Here is an 18499-nt window from a genome sequence, read left to right as displayed (position 1 = left end):
TGTCCTCTTCTCCTGGAACCTTGTCCACACTTTCTAGAGACATGTCCACCCTGCAGGACGTGGTATCCACCACTTAGGTGTCCCGGTGTCCATCCCTGGGCTGGTTGTCCACCCTGGGCCATGTCCACCACCTGGGTTGTCCATTCGGGCCATGTCCATCCACCACCTAGGTTGTGTTCCACTATCCATTCCATGTCCATGTCCTCCACACACAGGACATGTGTTACTCACACCCACACACAGGACATGCGTCACTCACCCCTACAGACAGGACATGTGTCCTCACTCACACCCACACACAGGACATGTGTCACTCACACCCACACACAGGACACGTGTCATTCACACCCACACACAGGACATGTGTCACACCCACACAGAGGATGTGTGTCACTCACACCTACACATGCTCCCATTCATGGCTGCAGCTCCATCCTCACACCTAGCCCAGAACTTCCTTCTCTTTCCCTCTTCAGCATAAGAGCTTCCCTGTAGGGTGGTGGGTGGGGAGCCCCGTGACGCCTTAGAGTCCCCAGGCATCTCCGGGCTGGGAGCCCCATCCAGGGGGTGTGCAGGTGCTGAGGGCAGCGGCCTTACCGCCCGCCCATGCCTCCCCGGTGCTCAGGGGCAGAGACCTACCCTGGATTCTGTGGTTACCATCTCAGATGCAGGCCTGGGGACTGCTCGGTGTCCTCAACAGAAGGGGCAGGAGTCCCTGATCCTCGGCTTCATCCCCATTCCCTGGAGGGCTCTGCTGGTGCGTGGTGAGGGGACGTGGGCCTGCCCTCTGGTGCAGGGGGAGCACAGGCCATGAGGCACAGAGGTGGTGCCAGTCACCAGTGTCCGGAATGACCCTTAGTGGCAGCCAGAGATCCTCCTTCTGGAAGGTTCTGGGTGCACTGCCCCTACTCCAGCGATCATCTTTGGAGAGCTGGGCTGGTGGGCGAGGAAGGATAGGACGGCTTGATCCGCCTGGTGGTCACCCCAACTTCCCATAAGATGGCTGGGTTGTTCAAGGGACAGGAAGAAAAGTTGCCAAGGGCTCTGGCCAAGCGGCAGCTCCAGAGAAGTAGCTCAAGGTCTTCACCTGCAGGAACTGAGCCCCTGGAGGGGAATCCAGTCCCCTTTCCACAGTTAACCCAATTCCAGAAATGAGCTGCAGCCACTGCAAGAGGTGTTTGCTTGTGGTTCAGTTCAATGTGAGAAAGTGGGGGTTGTTAAAGAGGCTACAGACATGGACATGCCGCCATGCACTCCCCAAACCTGCCATCCTGTGCCGGTGGCACCCCGGATGCCTCTAAGGGCCCTCCCAACCTTTGGTCTGGGAATTTGAGGTAGACCTGCCCAATTTCACCCCAAAGCAGACGCCTGGGAAGCTGGGCAGCCGGCAAATGGCCACGGTCCTCGCTGCCAGTTCCCATTCTTTGAATGAGGGAGAGGTGTGGCCCTTGACGGCTTTGGAGGCCGGGCTGCTGCATTGTCAGGTGGCTGTGCATCGTCAGGTGGCTATGCATTGTCAGCACATGCTGCAGTGGGGAGGGGATGTGGACGGCTTGGGGATGTCTACCAGGAGCACCTGCTCTCGGTTTGGAGCGCTGCTTTGTGCATCTTTGTTTTAGGGCCTCCTGGTGTTTTTCCACCCTTGGGAGGGAGCAATGCCTTGTGCAGCCCTCCTCCTCCATCCCCTTGTGCCCTCCCTTTCCCCAAGGAGCATCCACAGGTCCCTCTCACACCCGGCTGGCCTGGCCATGCGGTGGTTTGTTCATTCATTCACTCCTTCATCAACAAGCTTGCCGGCACACCTGCGTGTCGGAGCTGGGTGGGTGACGGTGATCAAGATGGAGTTCAGGGCTGCTCTCAGGGAGCCCGGGGCCTGGCATGGGAAGTGAGTTGTCACCCCAACTGAATGCCTAATCATGGTTGAGAGGCACTAAAGGGGGCAAGAGCGGGGCGCTGTGGGCCCTGATTTGGAGATGGGGCTTAGGGAGCCTCCCTGTGGAAGTGACATTTGGGGAAAAGAAGGGTTGTCCATGCAGAGAGCAGCTTGTTCATGGGAGAACCCCAAGTAGGGAGAGCTGAGTCTGGGGGGAGGCCAGGAGTTGCACGGGGATCGGATAGGGAGGATCTGGGGACCACGGGTTTTGTGCCAAGTCAATGGAAAGCAAATGAAGGGTTTTGCAACCGGGGGACCAAGATCTGAGTTGTATTCTAAAAAGTCACTACGGCAGTGAGGTAGAGAATGGAAACTGAGTGAGCAGGAGAAGCTGGGGCCAGCTAAGAGGCGTCTGCGGAGGGCAGGAGATGACGGTGGCCTTGGTGTCATGGTGGAGAGGAGGTGGAGAGACGTGGGTGTGTTCAAGGTACCCTGAGGGTGGACCCAACTGGACTGGCTTTGAACAGGATGTGGGTGAATGATCCAGTATGTACGGTGCTATCTCCCAGACCCCTGGTCTGAGCCGCTAGGTGAGCTGCTAGAAGGATTCGCTGTGTACTCATCCAAGTGACTGGCCCAGGGTCCAGGGAGCATCTTGTGGCTGTGCCCTTCCAGCCTGGGACAGACGTTAATCATTGGTCTCCGTGTCCTCTTTCTAGCCCAGGATGGAGACCAGTGATTAATGTCTGCCCTGGACACTGAAGAGAGGGCAGCGGCTGCCCCGGGCCTGGTGTCCTGCTGGGTGCACATGTGGTAGGGTCCGTGTGCGCCCCTTTCCGCCGGCAGAGAGTCAGCTCTGCCTGCCTGAGAGACGGTGTCTTCAGCCGGGGCAGCGGCCACTCTGGATCTGGCTGGGATTTTCAGAAGCACACTCCTTTTCCCCTTTGTTTCAGATTTAGGCAGATGCTTCCTGGGGGAGCAGGGAGGGAGGGAAGGGTGTGGAGTTTAGAGGAGGGACACAGGGTGGTGGGCATGGGCTCCAGGAGAGGGGCCCTGAGAACAGCAGGGTGGGGTCCAGCCGGTGGGAAACAGAGTGGGAGCGGGGAGGCAGTGAGTGGCTGCTTTTCCCCGGGCTCAGAGATCCGGGCAGGTCCTGCCTTCCATCCTTCAGCAGAGCCCGGGGAGGGCAGCGTCCTAGGGGTAGACTCCGGGCCGGCACCTGCTCCCCACCCAAGGGTGACTGGCCTTGGCTGTTTGGGGCTGGAGGTCTTCAGGACGAGGAAAACCGGAACCTGCGTGGTGGGAGCTAAACACAGCTGGTTTGCTCTTGCAGCTGCGTGTGTCAGCAGGCTTCAGGCCTCACACCTGGGACACGGATGTTTCCTGTTGCTGGGCCCCAGGCTGGTCCCCTGTCCCTGGGGAATTTCCTGGGCTGCTTCCAGGGTCATGGCAACTTCCATCCGGCTTCCCTGCAGCCCCCCGGCCCCCACCCTGTCGAGTTCGGACACATCCTCCAGCTGCACGTGTTTGGCTGGAGGGAAGAGGCTGGTGGGGCCTGGATGTGGCCAGATGCGTGTGAGGGCCCAGGCGGGGAGGGGATGCCCCCATGCCCGGGGCAGCGGTGGTGGCCGTGATTGCAGGAGGCGTGGGAGGAAGAAGCTTTCACAGGGACCCGTGTTTCTCTGTGCCAGTCCAGACCCAGGCCCGGTCGTCCTGATCCCAAGTCCAGGTTTGGGTGCTGGCCTTGGGCACATCTGTAAATGGGACGGCCACACAGGCCCTGAAGCCCGAGCCAGTCATGGCTCACTCTGTGGTCCAGGCCAGGTAATGAAGTCTCTGAGCCTTGGTTTCCCCACCGGGCACAGCCCCTGGTCTGGGGCTGCTTAGATGATGAGTGGCCAACTGTCCTCCTTCCTCTCAGCTGACCTGGCCCGTGCCTGGGAATCCTGGGAGCCCTGGCGCAGCCACCGCAGGGCCCACCTGGCTAGAGCTTCTCTCCCGACTCCTGGCACGGGGGCCATGAGTGACACACAAACTCACTGAGCCCACAGGTCGCACAGGCTCTGGGTGGGGCAGGGAGTCCCAGGTCACTGCCCTGACCATGCAGTCACCCAGCGAGCACCCCTCAGGAGTGAGCGCAGCCCACGCACCTTGGCCTTGCCCTCCTGAGTAGTAACGTGCAGGGTAGGGGTTGCCCGGTGAAGGAACTTGGTACTGGAGTCCCTGGGAGGCACCTGGTCCAGCCTGGAGGGCACCTGCTGTGGAGGGGGCAGCGAGGCAGTGTGGGACTGCCAGTAATGGGGCTGCCTGCCACGCCGCACGGCACCCCCCTCTCTCCAGAGCCCCCACCTGCTAGGACCTTACCTCGTCCCCTCCCTGGGGTCCGACTGGCCTGGGCCGGGGCCACCCCTCCCTGAGAATGGGGCCAACCTAGTAGGTTCTACTATCAGGGTCTTGAGGGGGGTCCTCAGCCAGCCCTTGTAGCTGTGCAGTGCTGACCACTGGGCAGCCCACCCCTCCCCACTGCACCCCCACCTTCCCTCCCCCACCCCTCCCCAGCCCCCACTCCCTGCGCACCTTCCCCAGGAAATGCCCTTGGCTCCTCCCCATCTAGGTGAAGTGAGTTAGGGCTTTACTGCACTCTAGAGGGGTTCCGCCTAACCCCAACTGCATGTAGCCATGGCTGGGAGTTGGGGGACACTGCAGCCACCATTGGTGGCTGGGCAATGTGTGACCCAGGACAGAGAGAACAGGGCTGGGGACCTGGCAGGCTGGGTGGGCTGCCTGCCCGAGAGACCCTGAGGCCTCACCTGCCCCTGCCTCGCCCGTCCTTGCCCGTCTCACTGATTTGCTCCTTCCCTCCGCAGCTGAATGCAGTGCCGGCTTCTGTTTTCACGGTGGTCGTTGTGCGCCAGGCTCAGCCCAGCCGTGCCACTGTCCCTCTGGCTTCCAGGGACCCCGCTGTCAGTATGGTGAGTGGAGCCCCTGGGGCACCAAGGCCCTGGTCATGGCCAGCCTGTGGGCGAGGGGCGGAGATGTGTCGGCCACTGGCTGTCCCCAGCACAGCTGTGTAGGGCACACCCTGAGTGAACGGGCATTCTTCTGAGGACATTCTGCAATCCCTCCACCAGTTCCCTGCAGCCCCTCTGAGGGTGTTGAGGGGAGGGGTGACCCCGAGAGAGCCCCCTCAGTGGATGGTGCTGGAGCATATCATCTTGGCACCCACCACGCCAGCCCTGCTGTTTATAAAAGGGGACGCTGGCCCCCTGGAAAGGCAGAGGGTGGCCAGGTCCCAGGGTCTCCAGCTGTGCTGCCACTTGCCGAACTGTGGTTGTCCTCAGTGTTACAAGATGGGGGACACCCGGGGGTCCTAGCCAAAGCGACTGGTTGAGTAACCGCAGCACAGCCTAGACAGGATTCCCTCACAGGCCCCAGAGACCAGGTTGAAGCAGAGCTGGCAGTGGGGAGATGCTTGCAGGGAGTGGGGATGGGCTGAAAGCAAGCCATCGGGGTGACGGGATTTCTGTAAAGAAAAGCACGCGCCAATGTGGGGAAAAGCGGCAAAGCCTCGTCCCGATTCCTTTGGGCCATGGGCAGCGGGAGTCTTCCCTTCCTCTGTGGCTTCCTGCTCTGTCCCGGGTTGCTTCATCCTAGCCTCACGCAGCCTGAGCCACAGCTGTCCCGATGGCATGAAACACTCCCAGTGGCCCTGGGGCTTTGGGACTGCTTGTGTGGTGGCCACCGGGGCTCCATGCCAGGCAGATGCCAGGGCAGAGTGAGAGATATGCTCCAGCGCCCAGGCAGACAGTGGGGGAGACTCGAGGAAATCAGAGGAATCAAGAGGTCCCCACGTTTGTGAAGGGCACCTCTGCCCACTCCACATTCCGCTGGGGGCCGGGCTGAGGAGGGGTTCTCGAGAGGTGCTGGTCTCCCCAGAGTTTGGAGCTGGGTGCCAGCAGCCTGGGGCGTTGGTCATTGTTGGAAAGTTGGACGGTTGGTGCTGGAGGGTTTATTGAATGTCCTCTGTTAGCTGGGACGGCCCCTGCCGAGTCACCGCGAGTGCCTGTTGCTTCCTGGATGCTGGGCGGCTGGGAGGGCTGCTGCCCCGGCCGGGGACTGAGACCCGGCTGTCTCATGTGGACGAAAGGGCCCCCCCCCGGGTCCCCTGCCCTGTCACTGCCCTGCGACATCCAGGCTGCAGGCCTTGGCCAGGCCTCCCTGTGGTCAGAGGTGACCTGTCCCAGCTCCGAGGGCAGATGGGGGTCCACACAGGATGGAGTGGGCTCCGACTGTCACGTTTGGCCTCTTGAGAACTGTAATTATGGCCACTGGTAGGAGTTGAGAAACGCCCCGAGGGCCTTTCCGTCTCATTTGTCTAATCTTTTGGCGTGTGCGTCGCTTCATTTCGGTTTCACACGGAAATACCAGGGCTGACTGGGCTGGCTGGGGAGGTTTCCGGGACAGGGCTGTGGCTCACTGGTCAGCCAAGCAGAGCCTCCGGTGGTCTCTGTTCCTAGCGGAGGGCAAGGAGGAGGTGGCCTTGGGGGGTGACTTTTCCTGGCCGTGTCCTCTGGGAGGGGATGGAGGACACCTGACCTGCCCCCTCAGGGCTGGCCTCCTGCCCACCGTCAGTCCCCTCCTCCCACCTCATCTTTGTCAGGAGCCTGCTTGGAGCCCGCTGGTCTGTGAGACCCTGACGCGCGGCCCCCGGGGCACCAGCAGGCACAGGGTTTGTAGGAGGCTCACTGGGGGCTGCACACCCCGTGGGGGAACTCGGCGTCTCGTGGGGCAGGGTGCACTCAGGTGCCCTGTGCCCCACCAGCCTCTTGGCTCTGACTTCTGCGTCACAGACTCTCACGGCGCCTGGGCGCCAGGCTCAGCCTCCAGAGCAGCAGCCCCATGCGCCGGTCACCGTGGGAATGCACCGGTCACCGTGGGAATGCACCGCAGAGCAGGGAGGCTGGAGGCCGGGAGCTCCCTCCTGGCTCCCAGCCACTCTCTTCCTGTGTCACCTCATCAACTCCACACTTCATTTGCTTCCTGAAAGAGGAAACCAAGGTTGGGGAGACCCGGCAGCTGCTGGTGCTCAGCTCGCAAGTGGCCTAGCTGGGGCTGAAGCCAGGTCTGTCTGAGGGAGTGCCATGTACTCCCTTCTGGCCATGCTGCCACCTGGTGCAGGGACAAGCCTTGGTTCTGGGGGAGCCGCTGAGATTTGCTTTGGAGAAGAGGGGAGCAGGGTCCCCGGCAGGGCAGGAGCGTCCCTACCTGTGGCTGGCTTGTGGCCCTTGGGTAGTGGGCCTCCTGGGAGAGTGGCCAGTTAGGGCAGACGTGGCCTTCACAGGGGGCAGTTGACAAGCTGGAGGGTGGCTGCCTGGCGTCCTCCCTGGTCACTCTCTCTCGGAAGAAGGGGAGGGTGTGGAGGCCGGGTGTGCAAAGCCGAGGGTACAGGGCTGAATTATGCAGGGTCGAACTGTGTAGGGTGAAGTGTGCGGGGCTGAATTATGCAGGCCTGGGCATTCAGGATGGAGTGCGTAGAGCTGGGTGTGCAGGGCCAGGCCTGCAGGGTTGAATTGTACAGGGCCGGGTGTGCAGGGGTGGAATGTGCAGGGCTGGGCATGCAGGGTGGAGTGTGCAGGGCTGAGTGTGTAGGCCAGGTGTGCAGGGCCAGGTGTGCAGGACCAGGTGTGAGGGGGTGCTGCCTGCAGGTGTAGCCCCTGCCCTTAGCACTCCCACCTAGACCTCTCACCATCACCTTCCTGTCCCTCCTCCACTCTGGGTCTGGACACTGTAGACCTGAGCTCAAACACACTTGGGAATATTTAACTAACCCCCCAATTATAATTGATTCTAGTTTTGAAAATAAAAGCCATATTTTCTGGTTCCCCCAAATTATTTCATTTGAACAACGGAGTCGGGGAGGGAGACAGGAACTCTCTGGGCAGCTACGGAGGGCGGTTGTGGGAAGGAGCCCTCCCCACTCCCCACAGCCCCAGCTCTCCCTCCTTGGCCCAGACGGGGTCAAGTCTCGGGTGTACAGCAGGCGGGTGCTTTGCAGCAGTTTCGCTGAGGCCCTGAGAGCCTTTCCACAGAAGCAGCGGGAGCTGTGGGAGCACAAAGCGGGCCTGTCTGCCCCGAAGGTGGAGGGCCTGGCCTGGGCCAGGGCCTGCAGTGAAATCTTCCCCGGCCCAGTGCAGGCCTCGGTGCAGTCAGAGTCAGGGCCAGCTGCTCACTTTGTCCAGGGCTGGCTTTGGTATTCCCTAGGCCTGTGCCTGTGTGACCACTCCACCTCTCGGACCCCGGTCCCCCTTCTGTTCAGCAGGGAGATTTGGCAATGTTTTGTGCAGGTTGCGAGAGTCCATGTAGGTGAGGCCCAGAGTGGGCCTGGCAGAAAGGTTGGGAAGTGGGGGTCGTGGCAGGGACCACCATTGCAATGGCTCAGGTGCAGACTTTGTCCCCAGCTGGTATGGTTCGGCTGTGTCCCCACCCAAATCTCACCTTGTATCTCCCATAATTGCCACGGGTCATGGGAGGAACCCGGTGGGAGGTGGTTGAATCATGGGGGCAGGTCTTTCCCGTGCTGTTTTTGTGATAGTGAGTAAGTCTCATGAGATCTGATGGTTTTATAAGGGGGAGTTTCCCCACACAAGCTCTCTCTCTCGGCCTGCTGCCGTCCATGCAAGACGTGACTTACTCTTCCTTAACTTCTGCCATGATTGTGAGGCCTCCCCAGCCATGTGGAACCGTGCGTCCATTAAACCTCTTTCTTTTGTAAATTGCCCAGTCTTGGATGTGTCTTTACCAGCAGTTGGACAACGGACTAATACCCTGGCTCTTGGGTTAACTATACACTGAGCACCCAGCTGCCATGTGGAGTCTCCCGGAGTGGTCCAGGGTTCGGAAGACCCCCCAGGACTGCCAGTATCCTTGCCCTGTGGGTCTGCAAAGGAGGGAGGGAGACTCTAAGGACCTCCTCCCCTGTCCCTGGGAAGGCTTTGGGGTCCCATCAGAGCATCAGTTTCATCAGACCAACCAGGAACAATTTTCACAGCCAAAAACCTGGCCTCGTCCTGCCTTTGCACCCGGGTCCCACCTGTGTGTGCTGCTCTGGCAAGCGTGGGTGGACGCCCCACCCCTTCCCCAACACCCACTGGTGACCTGGGCTTGGCACGGAATCTGTAATGAAAAGACCAGCAAGAAAAAGTTACTGAGGACAAATGACCTCCTAATAGATGTCTTTTGTACCATACAAGGTGACAGAAATCTCTACAAATCTACTAATCTCTTGATCTGGTCTCAGCTGACCTCATGGGACAAGGGCAGGCTCTGAGAAATGAGGCCTGGGTCACCTCTAGGTACTTTCTTGGTTCAAGAACCTTTGGCTCAGGCCAGGCGTGGTGGCTCACACCTGTAATCCCAGTACTTTGGGAGGCCGAGGCAGGCGTATCGCTTGAGCCCAGGAGTTCAAGACCAGCCTGAGCAACATGGTGAAACCCCGTCTCTACCGAAAATACAAAAATTAGCCAGGCATGGTGGTGGGCGCCTCTAATCCCAGATACTTAGGAGGCTGAGGCAGGAGGATTGATTGAACCTGGGAGGTGGAGGTTGCAGTGAGCCAAGATTGCGCCCGATTGCGCCACTGGACTCCAGCGTAGGCAACAGAGCAAGACCCTGTCTCAATCAATCAATCAATCAATCAATCAATGTCTTTGGCTCTGATTCTCTTCTGGGCCTCAGTTTCCCCCCATCAAAGGGGCAGGTCAGACGGGTCTCTGGCACCACCACACTAGAGTGTTGCCACCCTCACTCCTGGGTCCAGGTGAGTGGTCAGGGCTCCAGCGATGCCCAGCAGAGGCTTGGCTGCCTCAAGGACTTCCTGGAGGAGGTGGGCCTGTGGGCTGGGGAAGGGTTGGGAGGTGCAATTTGTTCTGGACAAGTTTCCAGATGGGAGAGAGACAGGAGCTGAGGAGCATAGTGGAGGAGGAGAAAGTCATTTTGGCCCTGAGATACAGGGTAGGGAACGAGGGACGCATCAGCCAAGCTTCTAGAGGGTCCTCGGCCTCTCTCGGTGAGATGGAGCCAGGCATTGCTGGGGGCTGGCTGGCAGGTGCTCCCAGGTACCTGCTGTGTGCCTGCCGAGCCGGGAGAGACGTCAGTGGTCCTGCCTGGACCCTCAGCACCCAGGCCCACTCTGAGTCCTGCACCTTCGAAGGAACCTTAGTTTCCCCACCTTGAGCAGGAGGCCCTCAGTGGGGGTCTCTCGGGTGTGGGCTGGAGGTGGCTCTGGCAGCTGTTGGGGCCCTGAGGCTATGCCAGGAAGCAGAGCCCTGGAGAAGCTGGGGTGGCCAGGGCTGGGTGGGGTCCTGAGCCTGTTTAGCCCTTGGCATTGGCTCGGGCGACTTTCTAAACTGGGATCATTGATTAATGGAGAGGAAGCGGCCCTCCCCACTGCCCTTCAATGCTGCCCACTGTGTCTGAGGGTGGGAGTCTGACCCCTCGCCCGAGCTCCAGACGCCACCCAGGGCTGCTCTTGGCGACCAGCCATGGCCAGGCCTGGGAGCTGCCGCTGCTGGCCTCGGACTCTGCGCCCCAGGGGGTGGTAGGAGGGGAGGAAGGGGCTCCTGGAAGGGTGGGCTCCAGGGCAGGGATGTTCTTTTCACAGCCTCTCTCCATGTTGTGCACGGCCTGCCCCAGCCCACGTTTGGACCCTGTCCCTAGGAGGTCAGAAGCCCAAAAAGTTCAGCCTGGGGCCTGATTCCCAAGGTCTCGGCCCCTGTGAAGGCCCCTAAAGCCACCCCAACTGTCCTGGGGCCAAATCAGGCTCCCCCACTCAGTCTACCCTGAAAGCAAGCAGCCCCATCTCAAAACCTAGTCAGTTTGGGTTCAAATCCCCAAAGAGCCAAAACCCAGCAGAAACATCCTGCCCTGGATGGACGGGCACTCAATGGATCCCAATGTCCTTGAGCAGCAAACCTGGAGGACCCAGCACACCAGGGAGGACCCAGCACACCAGGGAGAACCCAGCACACCCGGGAGAACCCAGCACACCCAGGAGGACCCAGCACACCAGGAAGGACCCAGCACACCAGGAAGGACCAGCACACCCAGGAAGGACCAGCACACCCAGGAAGGACTCAGCACACCCAGGAGGGACCCAGCACACCCAGGAGGACCCAGCACACCCAGGAAGGACTCAGCACACCCAGGAGGACCCAGCACACCCAAGAAGGACTCAGCACACCCAGGAAGGACTCAGCACACCCAGGAGGACCCAGCACACCCAAGAAGGACTCAGCACACCCAGGAAGGACCAGCACACCCAGGAGGATCCAGCACACCCAGGAAGGACTCAGCACACCCAGGAGGACCCAGCACACCCAGGAGGACCCAGCACACCTGGAGGAGAACCCAGCACATCCAGGAAGGACCAGCAGACCCAGGAGGACCCAGCACACCAGGGAGGACCCAGCAACACCCAGGAAGGACCCAGGAGAACCCAGCACACGCAAGGACCCAGCACACCAGGAAGGACCAGCACACCCAGGAGGACCCAGCACACCCAGGAGGACCCAGCACACCTGAGGAGAACCCAGCACATCCAGGAAGGACCAGCACACGCAGGAGGACCCAGCACACCAGGAAGGACCAGCACACCCAGGAGGACCCAGCACACCCAGGAAGGACTCAGCACCCAGGAGGACCCAGCACACCAGGGAGGACCCAGCACACCCAGGAGGACCCAGCACACCTGAGGAGAACCCAGCACATCCAGGAAGGACCAGCAGACCCAGGGAGGACCCAGCACACCAGGGAGGACCCAGCACACCCAGGAAGGACCCAGGAGAACCCAGCACACGCAGGAGGACCCAGCACACCAGGAAGGACCAGCACACCCAGGAGGACCCAGCACACCCAGGAGGACCCAGCACACCTGAGGAGAACCCAGCACATCCAGGAAGGACCAGCACACGCAGGAGGACCCAGCACACCAGGAAGGACCAGCACACCCAGGAGGACCCAGCACACCCAGGAAGGACCCAGCACACCCGGGAGAACCCAGCACACCCAGGAGGACCCAGCACACCCAGGAGGACCCAGCACACCAGGAGGACCCAGCACACCCAGGAGGACCCAGCACACCAGGGAGGACCCAGCACCTAGGAAGGACCAGCACACCCAGGAGGACCAGCATACTAGGAAATGACCCAGCATAGGCAGGAAGGACCCAGCACACTTTGGGGGAGGATCCAGCACCCTTGGGGCAGACCCAGCGTGTCGGGGGAGACCCCCTCACCCAGGATCCTTGCTCCCTGGCCTTTGGGGCAGGGAGGACCCAGCATCCTTGGAGAGAACCCAGCCTGTCTGGGGGGACTTCCTCAGCCAGGAACCTTGCTCTCTGGTCTTTGGGGCAGGCTGGCCTTGGTCTTGGCGTTTTCCTGCTCTCTGCTCGGGGGTGGGAGTCCTCTGAGAGCAAGACCAGGCTTCTGGCCTCCATGGTGGGGTCGTGTCCTTTGAGCGCCGGACACCGGACCGCTGGGCCGGGAGATGCCTCACTGACGCCCGCCCTGCCTGCCATGCCTGCCCTGCCTGTGGCTGCCCTGGGTTCTAGGCTTGGAGGAGCACTCTGGTTTCTGGGCCATCGGAAAACCCAGCCGCTGGCCATGGCGGTCCTCTCTCTGTGGGATGGCCCAGGGCTGCCCCTGGTCCCCCAGACCCTCTCTCTGTGTCCTGCTCCCCAGGCTGATGGATGCCTGTGCCCACAGTTAATGGGGTCCCTGGAGGCCCCCAAGGAATATGGAGGTGTCGACCGTGAAGACAAGCCGGTGCTGAGCCGGCTCAGAGTAGGAGGTAGGGCTGTGGTGTGTGTGTCCCTGTGTGTCACAGCCTCCCTGGGGCCCTGTCCCTGGGGATTGGTGGAGGGCGGAGACTGGGTGGCCCTGGGGATGGGTGGAGGGAGGGCTGAGCCTCTGCCGTGTGAATGGGGAGGATGACTAGCCTCCTGGGCAGGCTCAGTGCCTGGTACCAGGCTGGGCGGCGGAGGGGACAGGATAAGCTGCTGCCAGGCCAGTTGTGGGCTTCACACCCTGCAGGCAGTGAGGACCTGGCGCAGGGGCAGCCTCCTGTCCTCTCATTCCCAGGCCCGCATGGTCTTTCTTGGAGTGAGGTTGGTGGTGCGGTGGTCGTCCGCTGGGCAGGGCTGGAGCAGGTGTGCCCCAGTGGGTAGACAGAGCACCTGGCACCTGGGCCGGAAGATACCTCCTTCACTCTCGCCCTGTCTGGCCGCTCTCGGGTCCCAGGCTTTAAGGAGCTCTGCCTAGTTGCTGGGTAATCAGAAAACCCCATGCCCAGTGGCCCGCTTGGCTATCCTTTCCCTGTGGCCTCCGGCTTTTCCACACCCCTTTAACTGCACTGAGCCCCTGGAAATCCCCTGAGTCCCGCTTCCCGGCGGGAGCCAGTGCCTGCCGGGCTGCCCCTTCCACCTGCAGGGGGTTGAGCGGGCGGGGCAGGTGCCTGACTTTGGCTTCTCTGGCCTCAGTCCCTGCGTGACAGTTGGCTGGGACAGGTGTGGCCCCTCCAGGACCATCTTGCTATGCTCAGGCCGGGCCACCTCCTGGACAGGACAGCCAGGGAGACTGAGACCGCCTGCAGAATCCACCCTGTCTTCCAAAGGGCTGACTCTGGGCAGGGGATTCCTGTTTGCGCAGTGAATTGTTTAATTACCAGGTTTGTTCTTCCCATCCGCTGCCACCCACAAAAGGGCCTCTGTCTTTATCCTGGGATAACGCTATCCTCCCTGGCCTTGGCTCTGTGCACAATGGGACTGTGTGGCCTCTCCCAGGCTGGTTTCACAGACAGGGTGGTCTTTTAATGTCATGATTACAGCAGGAGACATTAAGAGGCAGACCCTCCCAGGCACTGCAGGGCGGGGGGCTCTGTGGGCTCCCCCCACTGCCCCCGTACTGCCTGGTGAGTGGGCACCTCAAGTCTCCCTGCCCATAGCACGGACGGCTGTCCAGACAGCTGCCGAGCCCAGTGGCAGGCCACTCTGACACCGTTCAGAGGATGATCAGGCCTCTCGGCTCCCTGTGCCTGCTGCAGACTGGAGACCCTGTGGCCCCCCAGTCTCCTGGGTGGTCTTCTTGGACAGCTCTTCCCACCAGCTGGGTGCATCAGGGACCTTCAGCCTCCAGGATCCTTTGAGTCCCCTGCTCCCTGCCTCAGCCATCCTGTCCCATCCAAACCCCCTGGACTTCAGGGCAGCACTGGGGCTGGCCGCAGCATCCGGGTGTGGGGCTGTGCCTGTTCCGTTTCACAGATGGGGATACTGAGCCCCTGGCAGTTCTTGAGTTGCTTGGAGTCAGTGGTGGACTTGGTATTGGCCTTTGCCCCTTGACCACCTGCCCAGGGCAAGGCTTAGGTCCTTTGGGGGCCCCGGCTGAGGGGCAGCTGGGTGGTGTCTGGGCACTGGTGTGGCCTGGGTGCCCTGCGCTGGGTCCCAGAGACTGTCCCTGCCTCTTTGGGTCCTGCATCGTTGAAGGAGCCTCTGTTTCCCCCACCTGAACAGGAGGCTGGTGTTGGGGGTGTCTCGGGGGTGGGCTGGAGGTGGCTTTGGCGGATGGAGTCGGCTGCAGGAGCTCCCTCTGGGAGTGTCCGGGCCTGGGGGTTGTGCCCGGGCCTCTGGCAGACCCGTACCGGGCAGCTGCCAGCTGAGTGAAGCCAGGCTCTGCCCACTCACCCGGAAACTGAGTGCCCAGCCTGACAGCTCTCATGGGCCACACTGAGGGTTTGCATGTTCTCTTCTGGGTGGAGAGGCTGGGCCAAGCTGCGTGGAGCTGGGGTGCAGACCTACGCCCTGTGAACACGCTTTGCAGGCCCTTGCGGGCTCAGGCGGTGTCTGGCTGGTGGAGGGAGCAAAGGGGCAAACCCCACCCACAGGGCTTCTGTAAAGTGCAGAGGACACAGGTGTCCCCTGCGGTGCTCACGGCCCATCTGCTGATGTGGAGAAACCCACTGTCAGGAGGGGCTAAAGGGCTGGCTGGCAAGGTCACAGGGCACTGGCTGGCATCCAGGGCAGGGCATGGGGGCAACAGAAGTGGCTCGAAGAGGCCAGGCAGGGGACGGCGTGTGGGTGTCATTGCATTTGGGGGCTCTCAGCCTGAACACTGGGGAGAGCTGCTTGGGGTGCAGGTGATGGGCCCCCGTCCTGAAGAAAGTGGTTGCATGCTGGGATTCCTGAGGAGCCTGGCGGGCTGAGCTGCTGCCTGAGCCTCACTGTCCTGCTGTAGCCAAGGGGGTGGCCTCGGACCACTACTGAAGTCCTCATACCCCTGCCATGTTCCTGGAGGCCGGAGCCCTCAGGGGCCTTGGTTTTTACCCAAGCACAGAGTGGGTGCGCTGAGGGCTGAGGCCCAGAGTGTCTATGACACGTTCATGGCAGGTCCTGCACACCGTACCTGCTCATCACTCCAGGAATCTCTGGGAGCCTCTGCACCCCAGGCCCTGGCTGCGGTAAACATGTGATGAGTCAAATTGCAGCCTGTGGCTGAGCTGCGGAGGAGACTGGGTGCAAATTCCTGGGCAGTTCCTGCAGGCGATCCTGCACTCCAGGCCTCCCAGGCGTTTATGGGACGGGTTCTGCCTTCTCACCGGCTGGGCCCCGTGGCTGGGCCTGTCCCACAGCCTGGCAGTACCTGTGAGACCCTTGGGAATGAAGGGTCCAGGGTGGTGGGCAGCAGCCTGGGGGAGCCCAAGGCTGGTTTCTGGGCTCCTGGCAGGTCTCAGCCTCCTAAGGGAGGAAAGAGGGGAGGGGCTCCTACATCGAGGTCCTGCCATGAAGGTGTCATAGAAACACAGGCCTGTCCTGCCTGCACCAGGTCCCGGAGGGCAGGTTGGTGGAGGGCTGTCTCCTTCGAGGTCCCTGCAGCCTCTCAGCTTGCCTCTGGCTGGACAATCCCGGCCTGCAGGGTGACGCTGTGTCACAGGTGCTCATAAGGACCGAGGGCCCATGGTGTGATGGCCAAGGAGCTGGGCCCCGGCAACCGGGACCTGTGGTCAGAGCCTCCCCTTGCAGGACTGCGCAGTGCTGGCTGGCAGGTGGCTTGTCCTGGGAGAGCCTCGCAGGGGCCATGTCCATGCTGGGGGTGCAGGAGGGATCCCTGCCACACTCAGTCCACGTGCAGTCAATAAACACGCAGGGTCCGCAGTCCCCGCCTGACCTCTGGCAGTGCCGGTCCACTGAGAGCCCCGCTTTGGGGAGCTATGCCCGAGACAGGGGCCTTTGTGGGGAGGGGAGGGTCCCAGGAGAGGTGAGGAGGCAGAGCCTGGGCCTCCTGGAGCTGTGGCCTCAGGGGCAGGTCTGGACTAGGTGAGCCCTGGCGGGTAGGAAGGGAGGAAGCATGTCCAGGCCCTGCCCGTGTCCAGTGCATCCCTGGGAGGGACCAGGACTCCGTCTTGCCCTGTGTCCTGGCTCCTGCTCACATCTTTGCCTCTAGCACTCTGGCAGGGTAGGTGCAGCATTGCCCATCTGCCAGCACCGTGTGACCAGGGCCGGGGCCCTTCTGGCCACCACAGGGCAGCAGCAGGCCCCAAGTGCCCCTGCCGCTGGGGTGTGGGGCCCTGGTGGGTTTGGGCGCTACACCTGGCCAGGACAGCATTGCTGTGTCTCAGTTTCCTCCCTGGGAATCCAGGTGTGGTAGTGAGGGCCGCTGTAGGGGGCCGTGGTGAGAGGCAGACGGGCACTCCACAGGACGCGCTCAGTCCATCACCCGGTTGTTTTTGAGGCTGGAGGAGAGAGGCGCCACTGCCTCCTGAGTCTGGGTGAGCTCTGGGGGCCACTGCTGTGCAGCACCGAGGACCCAGCCAGCCCAGGTGTCTCCTGGGAGCCCTGCAAAGCCCCCTTAGGGCGTGCCCTCATGTGCCTGGGCAGCTGACCTGGGCTCTGTGGCTTCTCCAGCCCCAGCCATTTCCAGCTGTTTGATGGGGTGCTGGGGGGCTCATAGCATGGAGTGCATTGGGGGAAGGGCCCCGGGGTCCCTCTGATGGGCCGAGCAGCTTGTCCTTGGGGTCTGCTTATGACGCTGCCCAGAGACGGTGGGGCTTGCTGGCCCTGCGGGGTTCCTTCCAGCAAGGGAACACCCAGGTCTTCCAGAGCAGCCTGTGAGCAGCTTGGTTCTTGGCCTGGCCACCAAAGTGGGCCCCAGGTTGGCCGGTGTCCTGTACCCACCCTGCCTGAGCGCTGGCCGCCCAGTGCCAACCCTGTTCAGGAAGGCAGATGCCAGGACCTCTGCTGATTGCCCGTTTTCAAGATTCCTGGGGCGGTGCCCATGCCCCCCTTCCCATGGAGGAATGAATGAGGCTCTGCAGGCGAGGGGCTGCGTGCCTCTGGAATCTGTTCTCTGACTTGGCTGCCCCAGGCATTCCAGAGCAGGGCCTGGCCCTCTGGCCCGGTCAAGCTGGGGGCCTGGGCAGCATCACTCAGGCCAGGCTGGCCAAGAACAGGACAGTGACTGCAGGAGAAGGAGGTGTCTGAGGTGCTGACAGCCTCCTAAAGTCTCCAGCCAGTGCTGGCCTCGGGAGTCTGCTACCCAGGTCAGCCTCACAGGCCAATGTCTTCTCTGCTGGGAGCGTCGGGGGAGGTCACCCACTGTGGTGGGATCAGGGCTGTATGAACCTGCAGGGTAGTGGTCCACAGCGGGTCCTACAGCGGCTGACCCTGTGGTCTCAGGGAGGAAGAGGCTAGATCCCCACTGCACCCCGCGAGGGTCCCTGTGCTGCCGGGTGTCAGGGTCCACAGTGCCTGCCCCGGATGGAATGCCGAGTGTGGCTGGAGCAGAGTTGGAAGGCACCCGGACGTCCACGCACACTGCTGTTCTTGGTGATGTGGCCACCTCCACTTGGGGGTCCTCTGCCCTCCTGGGAAACTGCGGTGTGCTTTGGCATACGCAGGCCCCTGAACCCCTGGGGCAGGGAAACCTGGACAGCTCTGTGCCACCCTGTTTAACTGGGCAATTCAGGAGATTCCTGGACACCGGGCACCCTGGTGCTGTGCCGCAAGTCCCACCATGGGGACCGTCCAGGGCCAGGCCAGGCAGCCCCACACGAAGCATCCTTCTCTCAAGCCAGGCACTGATAGGCTCCTGGTCCTGCTCCCTGGACCCGTCCTGGAAGGGGCCTTTGGCAGAGGAGGGGTCTCCACCTCCCTTCTCACCATGTGCTCAGGGTGGGGCACTGGCACCCCCTGGTGGCCGTGAGAGGCCAGAGCAGGCGCAGGGACCCCCGGGGTTTAAGGTCCAGCTTGGAGGAACTTGGTGAACTCCGGGGCAGCGTGAGGTCTGAGGATGGGCTCTGCACGTGCGTTTTCTCACCCACTGCCGATGCCATCTCAGTGCCACGTCTGATAAACAAGGAGGCGCCTGGGGACGCCCAACTGCCCAAGCCTCGGGGACACAGTGGGAGAGAGGATGAGACCCAGGCAGGGGGTTCCAGGGCAAGAAGGGGGTACCTAGGGGGCTTCATTCATGTGTCCATCGCTGGACCCCACTGCGTGCCAGGCCCCGTGCTGGGAACCCACCAGCCAGTCCAGCAAAACGCCTGCCCTCCTGGGTCCGTGTCCCGGTGCTGGGATGGAAT

The 18499-nt window shown here is 61.9% G+C and overlaps 1 protein-coding gene across 1 annotated transcript in view; it reads left to right on the top strand.

The window, feature by feature from the left end:
* Window positions 1-18499, top strand: part of MEGF6 (multiple EGF like domains 6) — a 122090-nt gene that overhangs the window by 26940 nt on the left and 76651 nt on the right. The window contains 1 exon segment of the mRNA XM_021935323.2: window positions 4741-4845. Coding sequence (XP_021791015.2) covers window positions 4741-4845 — 105 coding nt within the window.

This window comes from Papio anubis, chromosome 1 (assembly GCF_008728515.1).
Source record: "Papio anubis isolate 15944 chromosome 1, Panubis1.0, whole genome shotgun sequence".
Classification (NCBI taxonomy): Eukaryota; Metazoa; Chordata; class Mammalia; order Primates; family Cercopithecidae; genus Papio; species Papio anubis.
The sequence above is the reverse complement of the archived record's forward strand: the minus strand, read 5'-3'. Positions and strand labels throughout refer to the sequence as shown.